Source organism: Bufo gargarizans, chromosome 7 (genome assembly GCF_014858855.1).
Source record: "Bufo gargarizans isolate SCDJY-AF-19 chromosome 7, ASM1485885v1, whole genome shotgun sequence".
Classification (NCBI taxonomy): domain Eukaryota; kingdom Metazoa; phylum Chordata; class Amphibia; order Anura; family Bufonidae; genus Bufo; species Bufo gargarizans.
This window is the reverse complement of record NC_058086.1, coordinates 22004220-22023025: the sequence shown is the minus strand read 5'-3', so window position 1 is coordinate 22023025 and position 18806 is coordinate 22004220. Positions and strand designations below refer to the sequence as shown.

Sequence of the window (18806 nt, the reverse complement as noted above, 5' to 3'; positions counted from 1 at the left end):
GGGAAAAAAAAAGGACAATGGTCCATGTATAAGACCAATAAAACTTGTGTGATTTGAAAGCTTTTACTCCAAAGTTGCACTATATATGCATGCACTGCATGACATTGTAAAATACAGCCTACAATACTAATGATGTCACATCAAAGAAGCTGAATCTCCGTAGGTAATTGTCCGGAATAAACAAATCAAAACTCACCTCAAAAATAAGAAGAATGCGACTGTCTCGTAGATAACGTTCGTATGGATAATCCTTCATATATCCCAAGCCCCCAAGGATTTGCAGTGCCTCGCTGACACACTGCCATGCCCCTTCAGAGCTGAACACCTAACACAAAAAAAGAAGAAGCAGCTGGAGAGTTACCTGGACTTCTAGGTTGCCAGAATAACATGGACTAGTAACAAATTCATATACACAGAGTGCAGTAAGCTCCCTCTAGTGGTGAAAAAACACAGCTAGAATTGTCTCATCACTGACCGTGCATATGGTGATCTGTATCACAGACTCAAAGCTCTAACAGATGTATAGATTATGAATTAAATATACACAGAAGACCTCTCTGACCAACCTCTAATATTAAAGACCAGATTTTCCTGACAATTGGCAAACTGCTTACAAGAGTCTGCTAACATGCAGAGAGCCTGTCCGTGTACTGGGGGGGGGATTTCAACCAAAGCCAATCTGTCTTTTATGGGTTTGCTTTATAGCAACCCTTTTGATGTAACTTTTATAACATGCAAATTAGTTGGTAAGATTTACCCGATTTTGTCTGCAACCACCTTTACTAATGTGTACTGTAATAGGATGCTGACAGAAAAGATAGTAATGATCCTTCTCAGCCTTTGCTATTTTTTTCTGGCAGCAGTGATGTGAGATAAGGATTTTCACGTCTGAAACTTACCTTAACCATGGCTGCTTCAACTGAGCAATCTGGAAACCCAGGTCGGTCCATCATCCCAGCTGTGAGGTACGCCATGCTTTCCATCACATAAGCCTTCTCAGCCATGACAGCAAATTTCTCCTACAGAATAAAAATTATTACAAATAAACATGGAGGATGTCATCTCCATTGATTCACAGCATGTAGTTGCCATTATATTACATTTCTCATATATTGGGTATATAACTATTTGTCTAGTACATTTGAACGTTAGATGTAAGCACTACATTTACATTGAAACCTCTCTTACCATTTTTTATGTGTATAAATTACAATTATTTCATTAATAAAATCCCCTATTCTGAAGTCTCTTAACTAAAGCTGCATAAGGCAGATCACAGAACGTTCTAGAACGGCTGCCATAAAGACATGTTCCTGCAAAAAAGGAGAGCTGCCCCCCCCCCCCCCCCACCCCACAACTTACTAGAATTAGCTAAGTTTTTTTCCGTTGTAGAAGCAGCTCCTTGTGACAATAACTAGTTCTGCCATGTTGTCAAAGAGCTAGGGCTGGAGAGAGACACTAAAAGTACAATATTTTAGACTATAAGACACACCTAGGTTTGGACAACAGCAATCCGAAAAAAATATCTTCTTCCCTGGTGGTTTAGTGAATGACAATGACAAACATTTGTAATGTGCTTTTCTCACAGGGGTGCAAAGCTCAGGGATAGTTGTGCGGCGGGGGAGACTCCTTGGGAAGCCAATGGCTGCCATATACGCACTAAGAAACCTGAGCACCCGGCGGCAACCCATGGAGAGACCATATAATGTGCCGGACATTTGCACAACTCTATTTGGTGAGTGCATCTACCACCAACGCTTTCCTATCTAATGTAAGGTTTGAAACGATGGAGCACCTTTTTGTGTTGTTTTATTCTATAGCATTAGCATAGAGAGGACTTTGTTTTTCACTGCCCTCTCCGTGATCGCTCACCCTCCACTCCTGCCTGCACTGATCATACAGATTGTTGTCAGGCAGGGAAGGAGGTGTCCAGATACACACCTCTCTGTATGAGCGCTGTGCCTGATCATTAAGGAAGCAGTCAGGGAAGTCTGGCACTGCTGGACCACCGTAACTGCAGACTACATAGGCACTTTTAAGCCAGAATTTTTCTTGCCAAAATAGCACATCGTATAATTCAAAAAATACAGTACTTCCCGTCCCAGCAAGATTAAAGTGGCCGCCAAGACTCTGTATTGAATGTGGATTGCAACGGTACTTTCATATTTCAGTTGCCTCCTCAGTATTGACACAATTAATGGTAAAAATGGATTCTGAAGACTGCTTACCTGTATAAGTTCAAAGTCACTGAGTTTCTTGTTAAACTGTTTCCTTGTGCAGGCATATTCTGCTGTCATTTCTAGATTACAAAAAAAAAAAAAAAAAAAGAGAAAATGACCATGAAATAAAAAAATAAAACTCTTAAAAGAGGAATGGAACGTATTGATAAAATGATGCAAAGTAAACTGATATAACATTCAGTATTACAAATAACCAAAATCAGACTAAACATTAGGCAGCCAAATCTCACTCACTCAGGTCTTCTAAAGAGAAAAACTCATCACTTATGTTTTGATGATTATATTTTCAGGAAGTTTAAAGTTACCGACAACATAAAACAAATATTTGCTTCAGCAAATCTCTACATGGTCCTTTTGTGTACACAGTCTGAATTTTATGTCACGACCCGGAGGCTCCTATTGCATTCTCAATCTTTACTGAAAACCATAGCAGCAAAGAGAAAAAATACACCAAATCCAGCAAACCATCCCACCAGGATAACCCCTCCCATAGTCCAGTCCATAAATAGAACCTCCCACCGGAAATCTTCCTCTTTCTTTGCTGCTTCCATAGCAAGATAAGTGTGGTGTTTTGTGACTGATATTAGTTTTAATTTCTTAGATTTTTGTTTTTTTTCCCCTTATATTTTAGTACCTGCTTTTCATATGTCTTGTTGGGTGATTTATATTTGTATTTATATGTGTATTTATAGATATATTCGCCTACTGCCGTTGGGGTAGTTGTTTATCATCCTGCTCGTTTTTTGAGGGGTAGCTCTGGTGTTGCCTGGGCTTGTGCCGCTACGCCCTTCTCTTCCCCCTGTACATCCCCCCCCCCCTTGTTCTCCTGTACCTCGTTCGCGCCGGCGCCATTTTCCTGTGCGCTTCTTCTCTTCTTCTCCCGAGATCTCACGATACGAGATCTCGGCGTCTGCGGCTTATCCCGGCATCCCCGAGATTCTCGGCCGCCATCTTGCGCCTCCCTCCGGCCGGCTTCATTGGCCGGATCAGAGGTGTGTCACTTCTGTCGTGCGCGCGATTCGGGGGCGGAGTTTCTTCGGCCGTTCGCCGCCATCAGCCAGCGTTCTTTCTGCTCCACAGGTCTGTGTCTACCGGAGTGACTAACTCCCACCATGTCCCTGCCTCAACAGAACCCTGCCTCTATTCAGCTAGCTTCTGATGCCCCCAGCCCATCTATATTGCCTACTCCTGCCCCTACTGCTACACCACCATGCCCTTCACCGGCCTTACCTCAGGCCAGTTTACAACAATCCATTGCGGAGGCCATTAATAACGCCATGGGCTCCATGTCCTCAGTTATCTTGCAGTCCATTGCTCAGGCGCTAAGGGCTCAGAACCCTGCCCCTAATCCCTCTGCTGCTACTGCCTCCAGAATTAATGATTCAGATAGCTTAGTTCTATCACAAGAACGCGTGCCTAGTTCACGCAAACGAGCCTGCACGCGCCAGGCAGAAAAAGCGCGCCCTTGGAAGTCAGCACGGGCTCAGCCCGTCCCCAGTTCAGACTCAGAGTTGGAGTCCGAGGAGGAGGCTTATAGTGATAGCCATTGTGCTTCTTAACCAGACCTACAAGAGGTACTGGTAGAGGATGAGGATTTTGATCCGGAAATTCCTTTGTCACGCCCATCTACTAGTTCGGCCCCAGAGGCCCAAGGGTCAGCTGCAGTCCTTACGGACCCTCTGGGCGAACCTTTGTTCGACCCGGATTCTCTACACCATCCGCGGTCAGCTGAGTGGTTACCCTCACCACATGTGGCCCAGTATTTGGAGGACAGGGTTAGAAAACCCCTCTCTAAGGAGACGCGCAGTAAACTTAAAGCCGAGTGCCCGCGCCCCTTAGTCCCTAACAAAGTTTGCGAAACCCCCAATGTGGATCCGAAAATGATCCAATTCTTATCCAAGGTAGGCTTTAATCCTCGCAGGGGACTTGACTCGGCACTGCGTGCCTGCCAAGATAAATTGCTGGATAGCTTAGGCCCATTAACGAAAATTTTCGAACTGGCGGAGTCTGCCAGGTCCGACGGCACCCCCATTGACCCAGATGAACTGCGCGGCTGGGCTCAGCGCGCCATCTGCATGGTAGGAAATGTGAATGCTTCACTTTCCATGGAACGGAGGAAAGCTATCCTCATAAAAATTGAGCCGAAGTTGTCCAACATGGCTCTTACGGAATCGGGCAAGGAGGCGCAGGGCCTCTTATTTGGTGATACTTTCAAAGATCTGGGCAAGTTTGTCGGGGCCTTCACCGCATTGGATAAGGCCCAAAGCTCCATGCGGAAGGTTTTTCACGGGCGAGTCTCTTCCAGGGCCGGCAGCTTCAGGGGCCGTCTGTCCGGCCGTGCCCATTTCCAGACCCGTGGTGGCGGTCGAGGCTCCTTTAACCAGCGGCAGTCGTTCCAGGACCAGAGGCCGCATTCCTCCTTTTTCCCTTCCAGAGGTTCATCCGCTAGATCCCGGTCCTTCAGAGGATTCTCAGGAGCTAGACGTCCCCTCGGTAAGTTACCAGGACCGAACGTGTTTTTCCAACCATTGCATAGGGGGCAGACTCCAGCATTTTTTGGATGCTTGGTCGCGCATCACGTCCGACCCCTGGATCCTGTCCACGGTCCGGGGGTTTCACATAGAGCTGACCGTGTCTCCTCTGTTCCTCCCCTACCCGCGGCCGAGGGTACTTTCAAGTCAATCCCTAAGGTATCTGAACGCAGAGTTGTTCTCTCTCCATATGAAGGGGGCGATAGAGCGTGCTCCTCACCCAGATGGAGGAATCGTCAGCGACGTTTTCTTGGTGGAGAAAAAAGGAGGACTGTTTCGGCCAGTCATAAACCTGAGTCGTCTCAACCACTTCGTGCGATACCGCCATTTCAAAATGGAGGGTATCCATCTACTCAGGGACCTTCTGGTTCCGGACGATTGGATGGTGAAGCTGGACTTGAAGGACGCGTACCTGACGGTTCCCATTGCTCCGGACTCCAGGGACCTCCTTCGATTCCTGTGGGACGGTCAGGTTTGGCGTTTCACCTGCCTTCCCTTTGGTCTGTCATCGGCCCCTTGGTGCTTCACCAAGCTGATGAAACCGGTGGTAGCTTGGCTCCGCCTCCAGGGGGTGCGTCTGATAATTTATTTGGACGACATCCTGATTCTGGCCCAATCCCCCGACACCCTCCGGTCTCACTTACGGATGTCAATTTCCTTACTCACGGACCTGGGGTTTATCATCAACACCGAGAAGTCATCCCTTCAGCCTGCCAAGTCCTTGGAATATTTGGGGTTTGTGGTGGATTCGTCCACTCAGAGTCTCTGTCTTCCGGGTTCCAAGGTCAGGTCTATCCGCAAGGAATTACGTCATACTCTACGTCTTCCCCAGGTCTCACTCCGTCATTTAGCCCGGGTTATAGGCCTTTTGTCTTCCTCCATCCAGGCGATTTTCCCGACTCCGTTGCACTATCGAGCCCTTCAACGGCTGAAGATCGCTCACCTTCAGTCGGGAGCAGCGTATGCAGACTTGGTGACCCTGGATCAGGAGACGAGAGACGAGCTGGTGTGGTGGATCTCCAACCTCGATGCCTGGAACGGCAGAGCCATCGTGGGTCCTCAGCCGGACCTCATCATAGAGGCGGATGCCAGCCTTTTCGGCTGGGGCGCCCATTGCGAGGGAGTCTCCACGGGGGGTCCGTGGGCGGCGGACGAGTCATTACTGCACATAAATGCTCTGGAACTCTTGGCAGGATCGTTTGCCATTCGCAGCTTTGCTAGCAACAAGATCACGGCTTGCATCAAGCTCCGGATGGACAACGTGTCGGCGGTCCGTTACGTCAACGCCATGGGAGGTACTCACTCGGCGGTTTTAACTCATTTGGCAAAAAAGAGTTCTGGACGTATTGCCTGGACAAGGGATTCAAGGTGGTCGCGGAATATATCCCGGGTCTTCACAATACCTTCGCGGATTGGAGTTCGCGGTACACCTCGGATTTCAGCGATTGGAGGTTGAATCCGGCGGTGTTTGCCTCTATCGCTTCTCTTTGGGGCCCATTTGCCCTAGACCTCTTCGCGTCTCGTTGGAATTCCCACCTCCCCCGGTTCTACAGCTGGAGACCGGACCCACTGTCAGAGGCCGTGGACGCCCTACTGCAGGACTGGTCAGGGAGCCTTTCGTACGCCTTTCCTCCTTTCATGCTGATCCCTCGGGTTCTGTCTCAAATTCGTCGCCAAATGGCAGAGGTGGTCCTGGTAGTTCCCTTCTGGCGGGCTCAGGTATGGTTTCCTCAACTCCTGGAACTCCTGACGGAGGATCCTCGCCTCCTCCCGTTTTCTCAGAGTCTTCTCCTCGGCCCGACGGGCCAGCTTCATCCTCTCGTATTGGACGGCTCCCTCCGTCTCCTGGGTTGCAGGATATCGGGCCGCATTGGGAGGTCACTGGAATATCGGGAACGGCTAAGTTCCTCTTGGAGAGTGCTTGGGCGCCCGGTACCAGGAGAGCATATCGATCAGCCTGGGGCATCTGGTCTCGTTGGTGCGCTGGACGGAGTTTGGATGCCGTTTCGGCCCCTGTGACCGACGTTCTTCTGTTCTTATCCTCTCTCTTTGACGAGGGCAAGGCTTACAGGACTATGAATGTCTTCCGGTCGGCTATCTCTTCTCGTCACCAGGGTGTTGCTGGTTGTCAGATTGGCCAGCATCCCCTAGTTTGTCGGCTCCTCAAAGGCTCTCGCCTTTCTCGGCCCCCTCAACCCCGTTTCTCCTCTTCTTGGGATGTCCGTTTGGTTCTGGATTTCTTTGCACAGTGGCCTACCAATTCGGATCTTTCTCTCAGACAGCTGTCTGCCAAACTGGTGTCGTTGTTCTGTCTCGTTTCTTGCAAGAGTTTCGGACGTCAGGGCGCTAGACTTTAATGCTCTCTCTTTTACCCCGCATGGAGTGTCCTTCAACATTTCCCGCCGTACTAAAACTAACATAAAGTCGGTCTCTTATCCGGAGTTCCCCAATTCTCCGGCCCTTTGCCCGGTGGGTTGCCTGAAGGAGTACTTATCTCGCACTTCGGTCCTCCGTTCGTCTTCTTTTCCTCAATTGTTCATTTCTTTTCGTAAGCCGTTCCGCCCGGTCACTAGTGTCACCCTGTCCCGTTGGGTGAAATGGATCCTTACCTTATCCGGGGTGGACACTGCTGTGTTTTCGGCCCATTCGGTTCGAGGTGCCTCTGCTACTTCTATGGCAATAGCGGGGGCTCGCTTGGAGGATATCATGAGATTGGCGGACTGGTCTAGATCGTCCACATTCCGGGAGTTTTATTTTCGGCCAACTCCTCACGCTTTTGAGTCTGTTATCTCTGCACTTTGAACTTGCAATAGGAGCCTCCGGGTCGTGACATAAAATTACATGATTTTCCTAGTTTATGACGTAAAGTCATGATTTTATGAACGACACGGAGGCGAGTATTGCCCCTCCCTACTTGGCTTATCTTTATTGCTATGTACATTAATAAAGTTTTGTTCCCTCCCTGCTGGTGTACAGTGGTTATTTTTATTGTTTTTATTGTTATTATTATTATGATTATTATTAGTATTATTGTTATTTATCGGTTGTCTATTACTTACGGTCATTCTATGTTACCGATATCCTTTTGATTTCTGCCTGATTACCATGTGCCTTTTGATTTCTCCCTCTTAGGTTGAGGTCCTGCCTTGCGGTTACCTAGTGTTTTTCCTGTGGCGGTTTTTTCTACAGCCTCCAAGGGTTGTCGTTTACGGCGTTGTTCCGGATGGATCCTGTTTCGTTCCTGCCCGGCTCGGTTGAGTTTTCCTGTTGGACCAGAGTTGAAGGTGGTTCCGGTCCGGTTTTTCTGTTTGGGAGTTCTTCATGACAAAGAAAGAGGAAGATTTCCGGTGGGAGGTTCTATTTATGGACTGGACTATGGGAGGGGTTATCCTGGTGGGATGGTTTGCTGGATTTGGTGTATTTTTTCTCTTTGCTGCTATGGTTTTCAGTAAAGATTGAGAATGCAATACTCGCCTCCGTGTCGTTCATAAAATCATGACTTTACGTCATAAACTAGGAAAATCATGTAATTGTATGCTGAGAAATACTAGTATTAGGTTACAAAAAGCTGGAGCTGCACTAGCCACATATTCTGGTCACAACATGTCCCCTTATGGTTCTGTCAAGACCAGCTTTAGTATGGATAATGGGTCCATGGTCTACATTTTGCAGGCAAGTATAGGAAATATTCTATCTTTTTGCAGAACGGAGGTACGGCTGCAGAAAGCACAAGCATGATCCCTGTGCTTTCCACATCAGTATGCCCATTCTGCAAAAATAATAAGTCTGCAAGATGCGAACCGTGGACCCATTGAATTTAATGGGTCCGCAAAAAAACGTAGACGGCACACAGACTGCACCCGTATTTTGCAGATCAGTGGTTTGTGGATCGCAAAACAGACACAGCCGTGTGCATGAAGCATAAGTGAGCTGGGACTACCACTTTTCTCTAGAGAGCAATTAACTCAGCTACGTGTAGCGTACTATATAGGAGATGGAAGGCTTACAGCTGAATGACAAACATCCTGAGCTGCTCTTAATTGGAGGACCACTTGTCCTTAAAAGATGACTATTTCATCCTTATATGCGGGTTGATATCGTGCTTTCAGCAGGGTATTACAGGACTACCGCCACCTGCTTTCAGTGGGAGTACCAGGGATTTTGTGATATTTATTTCATAAAGTGTATTACAAAAAGGTGTTCATTTTATTTGGCACCATAATTTTTATTTGCAATTACTCAAAAATATATAAAATACCTCTTTATCCCTTATAAAAACATAACCATATACTGTACTGGCATACATAGATATAGCTATAGATATCAGTACATTATGCATGTGAACAATAGTACTGAGCTGGAACATGTGGCTCACTGATAGTTTCTGCTTCCCTCACACCAAGCCCAGGGTTTGAGACTTGGCAGAACCAATCCAAAGAAACTTACAGGACTCCATAGAGCAGAGCAAGGACTCCTAAGCAGAGCAACATTACTGGTACAACGGACACAACCCCGCAGATTAGTACTGAAATACTGGCAATGTCAGCACTGAATGGATTGAGGTATCGATATTCTGATGCATGGTGCGACTGTAAACACTAAATAAACTGATGGAAGAATGATGGCTGTGTTAGAAATAGGTCACATTACCTATCAATTTCTTAATTATTCCTGCCGAGGCACTGCCCATACTGAAGCGACCACTATTCAGAATATTCATAGCTACCTGAAATACAAAAAATATTTTTTTTTTTTTAAACATTTGAAAAAATACATTTAGTTGAAAAAGAGCAGATGATGTATGTGACAAACAGTGGAGTATGAGATGGAGAAAAGTTTACATTATAAAAAGGGAACCCAGAATGAATAATTCGAATATGGACAGAAAAAGGAACCGCTAATCATGAGGATAGAAAGAAGTAAAACTCACTTTAAAGCCTCCTCCAACTTCACCGATGACATTCTCAATAGGAATCCTAGTGTTCTCAAAATGAAGCTCACAAGCTGTAAGATTCAAGTAAATGAGGAGAAAGTCACAAAAGAGCAGCATATTACCAATAGTCGTACAAGGTACAGTCCTAGTGGGAAGAGCATTGATTGACTTTTAAGACCTGGTTTATCTAACAGACATTATTCCAAAGGCACCTCTGCAACTGGTTTAAAGGGACTGAAAAACTCAGGACAAGCAAACTGAGCCAGAGTTCTGATAAATGTACCTTCATGAATCTCCTCCATTGTTCCGGGGGCTCCCCCTAGAGGGCGTATGGGGGCTCCCCCTAGAGGGCGTATGGGGGCTCCCCATGATTTCACATTGAACTAAAAAAGGACAGTATTTAATTGCTCCCTCTAGTGGCAGCAAGAACATTGAGGGTCATTTACTATTATCCCTACACCAGAAACTGTCGTAAAAAAGTCAAACAGGGGGTTCCTACGTTTTTAAACATCATTGCGCCAAAATTTAGGATCAAGTGGCGTTTCTTAGCTGCACTCACCACTTTCCGAAAAGATGGCATGGAGGGGGACAGGCCCATCGCCCCACACATTTGTTATTATTGACACCAGTTTTCAGGTATAAATGATGACTGAAATCAATGCTATCTTCGAGCTGGTGTAGATTTAAATCTAGGTGCATGGACTGTAGGATGATGCGCTTAACTTATGATAAATTGTGCCCCTTGTCATAAATTAAGTGCATCCTCCCACGGCACAGGGGGTGTCAAAACCGGCATAGCAAACGCCAGTCTTTGATAAATGACCCCCACTATGTTTTGAATCCATGTCTACGCAGTTGAACTGGATCGCAGAGTCAGAAAACAAAATTCTGACATCTATAAAGATATATTCAGAAATTAATGTTAAAACGATGACTCTAAAAGCTGGATTCTAACAGGGAGGTTTTGATGCTTTTTTTTTTTTTTTTTTTGGATCAAACAAGGGTGGATACAAAAGAGAAGTACGAAAAAAAAAAAAAAAAAAAAAAAGCCTAAATATTACTGATCAATTTGTGTTATTCAGGTATGTACATGGTGAGGACATGTACAGTTACATGGCTCAGTTTTCGACCACCACCAATATGCACAGGCAGACTAGTGCCAAGACTCCACAAACCAGCTTCCACATCAGTGACGTCACAAGCTGCAGGACTGTATGTTCTTCTCATAGGGATGAGATGGGAAAGGAGTCCAGATTATTATGTAGCCCTATTCCTTGTACTGAACAGTCAGAATGTCACACTGATGAGAGAGAAATGCTCTTACTGTTTGATCCTCTGATTCCTAACTTATCCTCAGGCTTTCCATGAGTGACCCCACCAAACGCCCGCTCCACGATGAAGGCTGTTATTTTATCCTTTGTAGTTCCATCTTTATCTACAACATCTGTCCTTGCAAATACGGTAAATATGTCTGCCAGGCCTCCATTAGATATCCAGATCTGGAAAGTGGATACAATTTTAACATCCAACACAAAGAAACACACACATTTAACATGACGTGAATGTCTAAACTACTGATTAGGGATGAAACATCTGATGTCGATTCGCATAAAACTTTGTTTCAATACTGTACGTAGCGAGTGCTCAGTACAGTATTAGAATGTATTGGCTTCGATGAGCCAAAGTTATTACTTTGCAAAGTCTCGCAAGACTTCGGGTAATAACTTCAGAAATACATTTCTACTGTTAAAAACCCTTTACCGAACTCTGTTTCGGTTCCAAGTGGTAGACTCGCTGCTCACTGGATGTGTAGCACAGGACCTGCACTCCTGCGTAATGATGTTACACAGCCCTGACTGGAAGCAGCAGGACCTGTAAAACGTCCTCACGCTGGAGTGCAGATCCTGTCCTGTGCATCCAGTGAGCAGCAAGTGTTCCCCGCGATGCAATAAAATGGATGAGGAGAGGTTTTTTTTTTTTTTGCACAAGAAGAGTGGGGAAAGGGGGCATTAATAATACTGTGGTCTCTAATTAGGGCCTTATTAATACTGGGGGCCACTAATGGGGCATTACCAATACTGGGGGCCACTAAATGGTACATTTTTAATACTAGGGGCCACTAATGGTACATTTTTAATACTAGGGACACTAATGGGACATTTTTAATACTAAGGGGCACTAACGGGGGCATTCATTTTACTGGGGCCTGTGTTAAGCCACACACCCATGGATACACATAGGTCTGAATTCGAGCTGCTGATGCAAAAGGTAGGACATTTTTAACTAAGGGCACTTTCACATTTGCGTCAGAGTATTCCGGCAGGCAGTTCCGTCGCAGGAACTGCCTGCCGGGTCCATCAAAACGTATGCCAACTGATGCCATTTTAAGACTGATCAGAATCCTGATCCGTCTTACAAATGTACTGAAATGCCGGATCCATCTTTCCGATGTCCTCAGGAAAAACGGATCCGGCATTTTATTTTTTTTACAAGTGTTCCGGATTTTTGGCCGGAGATAAAACCGTAGCATGCTGCGGTATTATCTCCTTCCTGATCAGTCAAAAAGACTGAACTGAAGACATCCTGATGCATCCTGAACGGATTGCTCTCCATTCAGAATGCATGGGGATAAAACTGATCAGTTCTTTTCCAGTATAGAGCCCCTAGGATGGAACCCCTAGAAAAACGCAAGTGTGAAAGTACCCTTTGTTAATTGCTTCTTTTATTTCTGGTTGCAAAAATGGATATAGGTTTTAAGTAAGGCAAATGTATACACTCCATGAAAATACAATGTGTTAAACTTAGAGATGAGCGAATCGAATCCCACGAAGTAGAATTCGATACGAATTTCAGGATAAATTCGATTTGCCTCGAAGCCGAATTTCCTCGTGCTTCGTGTAAATCAATTTAACCTGAAATAGTATAAAAAACAATTTGCTCACAATGGGCTGCCAGCCGCCATCTTGATTGAAGAGCTCGGCCAAAATCCCGTGCGTGGTGACGTATAACGTGCGTGGTCGGCGAATCAGCCAAATCGAACTTTAGAAAAATTCGCTCATCTCTAGTTATACTGAAGAGGCAGCACATGACTTCTGTCTTTGATACACTGTAAGGCACAGGACCTCCGTTTTTCCAGGAGTGTTCCTTTAAATTGACATTTGTGATTGTGAAGGATTTAACCTAGAACTTTTTATGAACAAATATTACTTCTCTGTTCCTAATCAGATACAGTTATAATCAATTTCATTTCTATTTACCGTCAAAGTCTAAGGGTATACACAGCGATTTTGGGAGCGAATATGAATTGTGTTGCAGTCCGACTTGTACGTTCGCTGTGACCGTGACATGCAAATTGCAAAAAATCCAGCACTGCTGGATTTTTTTTGTGACTTGCATGTCGCAGCCAACGTGCGAGTTGCGCTGCAACCCCATTCATTCCTATGCCCTGCTATAGTGTCATCTGTGGTCGATAATTCTAATGTGTTGGCATTTGGTTGTTGCAGGTTCTATAAAACTGCTGGCATTTCAGAAAACGGGGCAATGATGTGTAATATTCAGTATTAATTAATCCATATTTTACCTTTGAGCCATTGAGGATATAATGTTTTCCATCTTCACTTAAAGTGGCTCTAGATTTTATTGAAGCAGCATCGCTCCCACTGGATAGGGAAATAAATTATTAGTATTGGCACCAGTAATGACAGATTGCCTATTATGCTCACTCTGATAATCCATATCAACCTATAGCTGAACTTTGGAATAAAAAGCATTTATCAGCTCAGTAACTCTTGAGCCTCGGGTGGCCCTGGCTTCTGTGACACAATCTTTATAATGTAGGGAATGATCAAAGGTAAGGGACCTGATAAAGCAGGACATTAGTGGGGAGAGCAGAGTCCTGCAATCCATTAGCATGGTAACGGTCTTTCCTTGGACTCGTACTCTTACAATCAAAAACTTGTATACTGAGCGCCCTAGGCCTAGAAATTGCTACCCATAGGGAATTCATTGAGTAGCCTGAAAAATCGCTTCCAAATAGCTGAAGCCAAGTGATTATCTGGAGTGATCTAACTGCAGCGATTTCACAGATATTTTATTGGCAAGAGATTTTCATGTGAGGAAAAAAAAAAAAAAAGCTAGCTATCGACTTATTCACGTCTGTATTCACGTCTGCAACGATTTCACGGCAACTTTATTATTCCAGCGATGCTTACTTTGCTGCGATTCTGAAGCTACTCAATGCATTCCCTATAGACAGTGACTTTAAAACAATCTCACAGTAATTTTTTTTGGTATTGTTAAAATAAATAAAAATCTAGGTGTAGCCTCAGTCTTAAAGGGTTTCTGTCACCTGAAAAATGAGTATTAGGCTGGCTGACATTAGAGATGTGCTAATGTCAGCTGAACATAACTATATTAGTGCCATCTCACTGCCTGCCGCAGTTATTGAGAAAAACAAACGTTTATATTATGCTAATTAGCCTCTAGGAGTATGGGGAGCGTTGCACCTAGAGGCTCCGTTCTCCCACCTCTTTTCACGCCCTTCTTCTCTTGATTGACAGGGCCAGGTAGCACTGCTCTCCTCCCACCGGCCGTGTCTGCAGTGTAAATCTCGCACCGTTCAGTATTCGGCGCAGGCGCAGTGAGGAAGCCAGCAGCCGTCGAGTGTCCTTCCCCTCACTGCACCTGCGGCGAATACTGAACGGTGCGAGATTTACACTGCAGACACGGCCGGCGGGAGGAGAGCAGCGCTGCCCTGGCCCTATCAATCAAGAGAAGAAGGGCGTGGAGCATGGACGTGTGAGCAGCCTGTGTACAGAGCTCCCGGATGCTGGGCCCTCTTAAATACCTTTTGCAAGTCTCTGTGGCCCTTCTCTCCTCTTTTGGGCATGGTGGAACGCTCTGGAAGCCGAGGGACCCGCTTCATGCCAGCAGATAGCCCGGTATTTCTCCCAGCAGCCGTCTCCCGTGCCACACGCTGGCGCCACCAAGATGGCGCCGATGGGAAGCAACGGGGCCGGACGCGTTATAGACCCGCTGACCTTCTCGGACCACGCGATGCTTCACGTTTCCTTGAATTCCCCCCTCCCTGCTCCGAAATCTTGGCAGTGGCGATTAAATTAATCCTTACTGCAAGATCTCAGTACTTTGAACCCAAATAAACTGATGATATGTTACCTATCTCGGTTGGGGCAGTTCACAAATGTGTAATCCGTGGGGAATTCATCAAGCATTGAGCGAGACGCAAGAAAGAAAGGGCAGCTGAAATCTCTCAGCTTTTAGCGGAAATAGTCACCCTTGAACAGGCCCATAAAAAGTTGCATGCGATGGCTGCACGCACTACCCTCCTTTTAGCCTGAAATAAGCTCAAGGAGAAGTTGGATTTACGTACGAAAACCATTCTAGCTAATGGCCGCAGGTACTTCTTTAAGTTCGCAAACAAAAGTGGCAAATTGCTAGCCAGATTACTCAGAGAGCAAAGAGCAAGAAATTATGTTCCCCGTATAGCCACTGCCCGAGGACCACTCCTTATTGACCCAGCCGCTATTGCAGAAGCCTTTGCTCAGTATTACCAATTCTTATACAATCTCTCACAGCCCAACGACACTACTGGGTCTCTGCACTCTGTGATGAACAAGTATCGGGTACGCCAAAGATACCTACAGACTCCCTCCTAGACTTAGAAAGGCCAATTTCTACCGAGGAAATAGCAGAGGCTTTAAAAACTATGCAACCCAGTAAGGCCCCAGGTCCTGACGGCCTCCCTGCCTCCTATTACAAGAGATACTTACCTCTTCTCCAGGCCCCACTAGCTAAAGCACTCAACGTACTCAGCACAGAGCATCCACTCCCTGCAGACATGTCACATGCTCATATCACAGTAATACATAAGGAAGGAAAGGATCCCACCCTCTGCGGCAACTATCGTCCCATTTCACTCTTAAACGTGGACCTTAAATTGTTCGCAAAAATCCTGGCCACACGGGTGGTTCGGCTGCTATCTAATCTCATACACAATGACCAGGTGGGTTTCATTCCGTCGCGTGAGGCGAGAGATAACACCACTAAGGTTCTCAATCTGATTCACCATGCCAGGATCCGAGATGCCCCACTCTGTCTCTTGTCCACGGATGCTGAAAAAGTCTTGGACAAGGTGGGGTGGCTTTCGTTGTTTGCGGTATTGCGCTACGTTGGCATCACCGGTCCTTTGGCGACATGAATCCGAGCTCTACGAGTCTCCGTCTGCGGACACGAAGGTGAATGGTGTGCGCTCTCCGTCACCCGCCAGGGGTGCCCCCTCTCCCCACTGATCTTTGTTCTTACTCTGGAACCGCTCCTGAGGGCAATCCGACAGAACCTGAATATATCGGGACTCTCAGTTGAGGGCAAAGAATTTAAGATAGCAGCTAATGCGGATGATCTGATGTTCACGCTTACTAACCCCAAGATTTATTTTCCGAACTTGATGGCGGAATTTCACACATTTCACGGCCTCTCTAATCTGAAGATTAACTGTCAGAAATCAGAGGCCTTGAATATTTCTCTACCGGACTTAGTCGCTTCCTTCCCATTCAAGTGGGCTTCCGGAGCAGTGAAATATCTGGGCACGTTTATCCCCCCCCCCCCGATCACTGGTAAAAACTATTCTGCCTGCTCTACAGGTCATGTATGGCGAGTAGGTTCCAGGAGGCGGGATATAAGATAATGTCCAGATGGTACCATGTTCCGGTCAGATTACAGAAAAATGTTCCCATCTGCGTCCCCTGTTTGCTGGCGTTGTGACCCCATGGGTTCAATGCTACACATTTTTGGGGAATGCCCAAAAATCAGTCCTTTTTGGCAGTCGATCCATAAAACATTGTCCTCAATTTTCCGGTTTAAGGTACCGAATACACCTGGTTTATTTTTATTATTCCTATCGGATCTCCCAATGAGTGTGCTTTGTAAGTCCTGTCTGTGCTCCTTGGTGATAGCGGCTTGGTCATGCATCCCTGCGAGGTGGAAGCTCTCCTTGCCTCCGATAATTAGCTGCTGGATCCAAAAGGTGGAGGAGATCCGGAGAATGGAGGAACTTACTTTGCAGCTATGAGCTAAGCATAAAGCTTTCCTTGATGCTTGGGCCCTACTGTCCTGAGAAGCTGAACTTATCAACCTTGTACTCTTTTGTTCTCCCCCCTTCCCCCAGTGTTCATTGTCCGTCAAAGTTTTGTTCTCCTTATATCATGATAAGTTTGTTGGAAGCACCTTTCAATATGTTTACAAGTATGACATCTCATTCTTCCTGGGCATTTTTGTTACGTTCATCAATATCTCCCGGCAAGGTTCCTGCTTAGACAAATCAGATCCTTTTTCAATGGGGTTCTTCACCCCATATTACAGTTGCCAGCAGGCTTTATTAAGATGACTGTAAAATGATGACCTCATTATAGTGCATCATCTTTGAAGTACTCAATGTATTCTATCTACTTTGCTGATGCACGGTTTGTTATCCGTATATATTTAAATAAAGAATTAAAATATAATTTTTTTTATTTTTTTTTTAAAAAAGGGCATGACATGAGGTGGGAAAACAAAGCCTCTAGGAGCAGGTGCAAGCCCCCCCCCCCCCCCCTGCTCCGTTTTACTCAATAAAGGCTTCAGGCAGTGAGATGGCACTAATATGGTTATGTTCAGCTGACATTAGCACATATCGCTGATGTCAGACAGCTTAATACCCATTTATCAGGTGACAGAAACCCTTTAAACCTCAGAAAGCAATTTACTGGAAAAAAAAATTGGGAAGATACGGTCAGGAAGCATCTAGGTACCATGACCGTTGCACCCAGTGACAGGCCTCACAAGCGGTCACATAAGCTTGAATGGTACTTCACAACTGTGACATTCAAGCTAATAAATCTACTGAGGCCTGTGAACGGCCACAGCAGTCATGGGACCCAGTCATAGCCGGAACCAAAAGCAGCCTGGAACATGGTAGTGGTAGGACTGCAGGCAAGTCATTTTTTTATCGAAATTTTCGAGGCATTTGCATTTTTGTGTCAGAAAGTAATAGTAAGTGGTATGAAAAAGGAGGGCGCATGCGCAGCTGCCCTCTATTCATTCCTGTGTGTGTGCACTGAAAATAGCCGAGCACTGGCTCGGCTATTTCCATCAGCCCCATAGAAGTGAATGGAGCGGTGGCCACGCTTGCGTGGTACAATTCCCATTTGTTTCAATGGAACTGCTGAAAATAGTCGGCGCTCCCTTAGGAATGAATGGAGGGGCGGCGTTCTTGCAGGCTCCGTTCTAAAGATACCCTAGCGATATGCCCCCAATGTCTGAGTGTGACAACCCCTTTAGCTCCCTAACACTTCCTATGGTGTTGACCACAATCTTTCACTTTCATGCACATAGTTGTTCTCTGTGGCTACTTCCAGCGTTCAACTCTACTGTACCTTCCTACTTACTCTTTTGGCAATTATTCCCAATATCTCTTTGCCCCACAATTTCTGGACGGCCCTTCTAAAATTACCCTTCTATATTAAGGCAACTCTGTGTGGAAGGCATTATTTTCCCTCCATTCTTCTCTTAGATAAGATAACCCCTCGATGTACCCTATAACTACATTTTATATAGGGGATGACACCTGGAGGGCATGGTGTGACCATGTGTCATCTGTCACTTCTGGAAAGCCCTATTAAAAGGGGTTGCCCCATTAATATTCTACAGTTTTCAAACCAGCACCTGGATCTGAATACTTTGGTAATTGCATGTAATTAAAACTTTATTACAGCTACCGAGTTATTCAATTAAAGCTATCTTTACAGCGCCACCTGCTGCTTCCTCTTTTTCTAATTTCTTTGACCTGCTCACTGAGATGGAAGCACATGCTCAGTTCTATCCTTCAACTGCCACCCGCTGCAGCAGAATGAACACTCCCCTTGAGCTTTCAGCTTGGTATAAATCTATCAGAGCAATGAATGAGGAGATCTCTGGATCCATGTGAGGTACAGGGCTGGTTCTAGCTTGGTTAGGGACAGGTTGTCATGTACTTGACTATGTGGGATTCTAATTTTTGACAATAACCATGGGGTAACCCCTTTAGGTACTATAATACATGTAAAGAAC

The 18806-nt window shown here is 45.7% G+C and overlaps 1 protein-coding gene across 1 annotated transcript in view; it reads right to left on the bottom strand.

The window, feature by feature from the left end:
* The window catches only part of ACAD9 (acyl-CoA dehydrogenase family member 9), a 61845-nt gene that overhangs the window by 10975 nt on the left and 32064 nt on the right, over positions 1-18806 (bottom strand). Inside the window, exons 6-12 of the mRNA XM_044302148.1 lie at positions 13285-13363; positions 11029-11203; positions 9702-9775; positions 9422-9497; positions 2229-2299; positions 900-1019; positions 197-325 (exon numbers count right to left, since the gene is read on the bottom strand). Of these exons, the coding sequence (XP_044158083.1) occupies positions 197-325; positions 900-1019; positions 2229-2299; positions 9422-9497; positions 9702-9775; positions 11029-11203; positions 13285-13363 (724 nt within the window). The remainder of the gene's footprint in view (positions 1-196; positions 326-899; positions 1020-2228; positions 2300-9421; positions 9498-9701; positions 9776-11028; positions 11204-13284; positions 13364-18806) is intronic.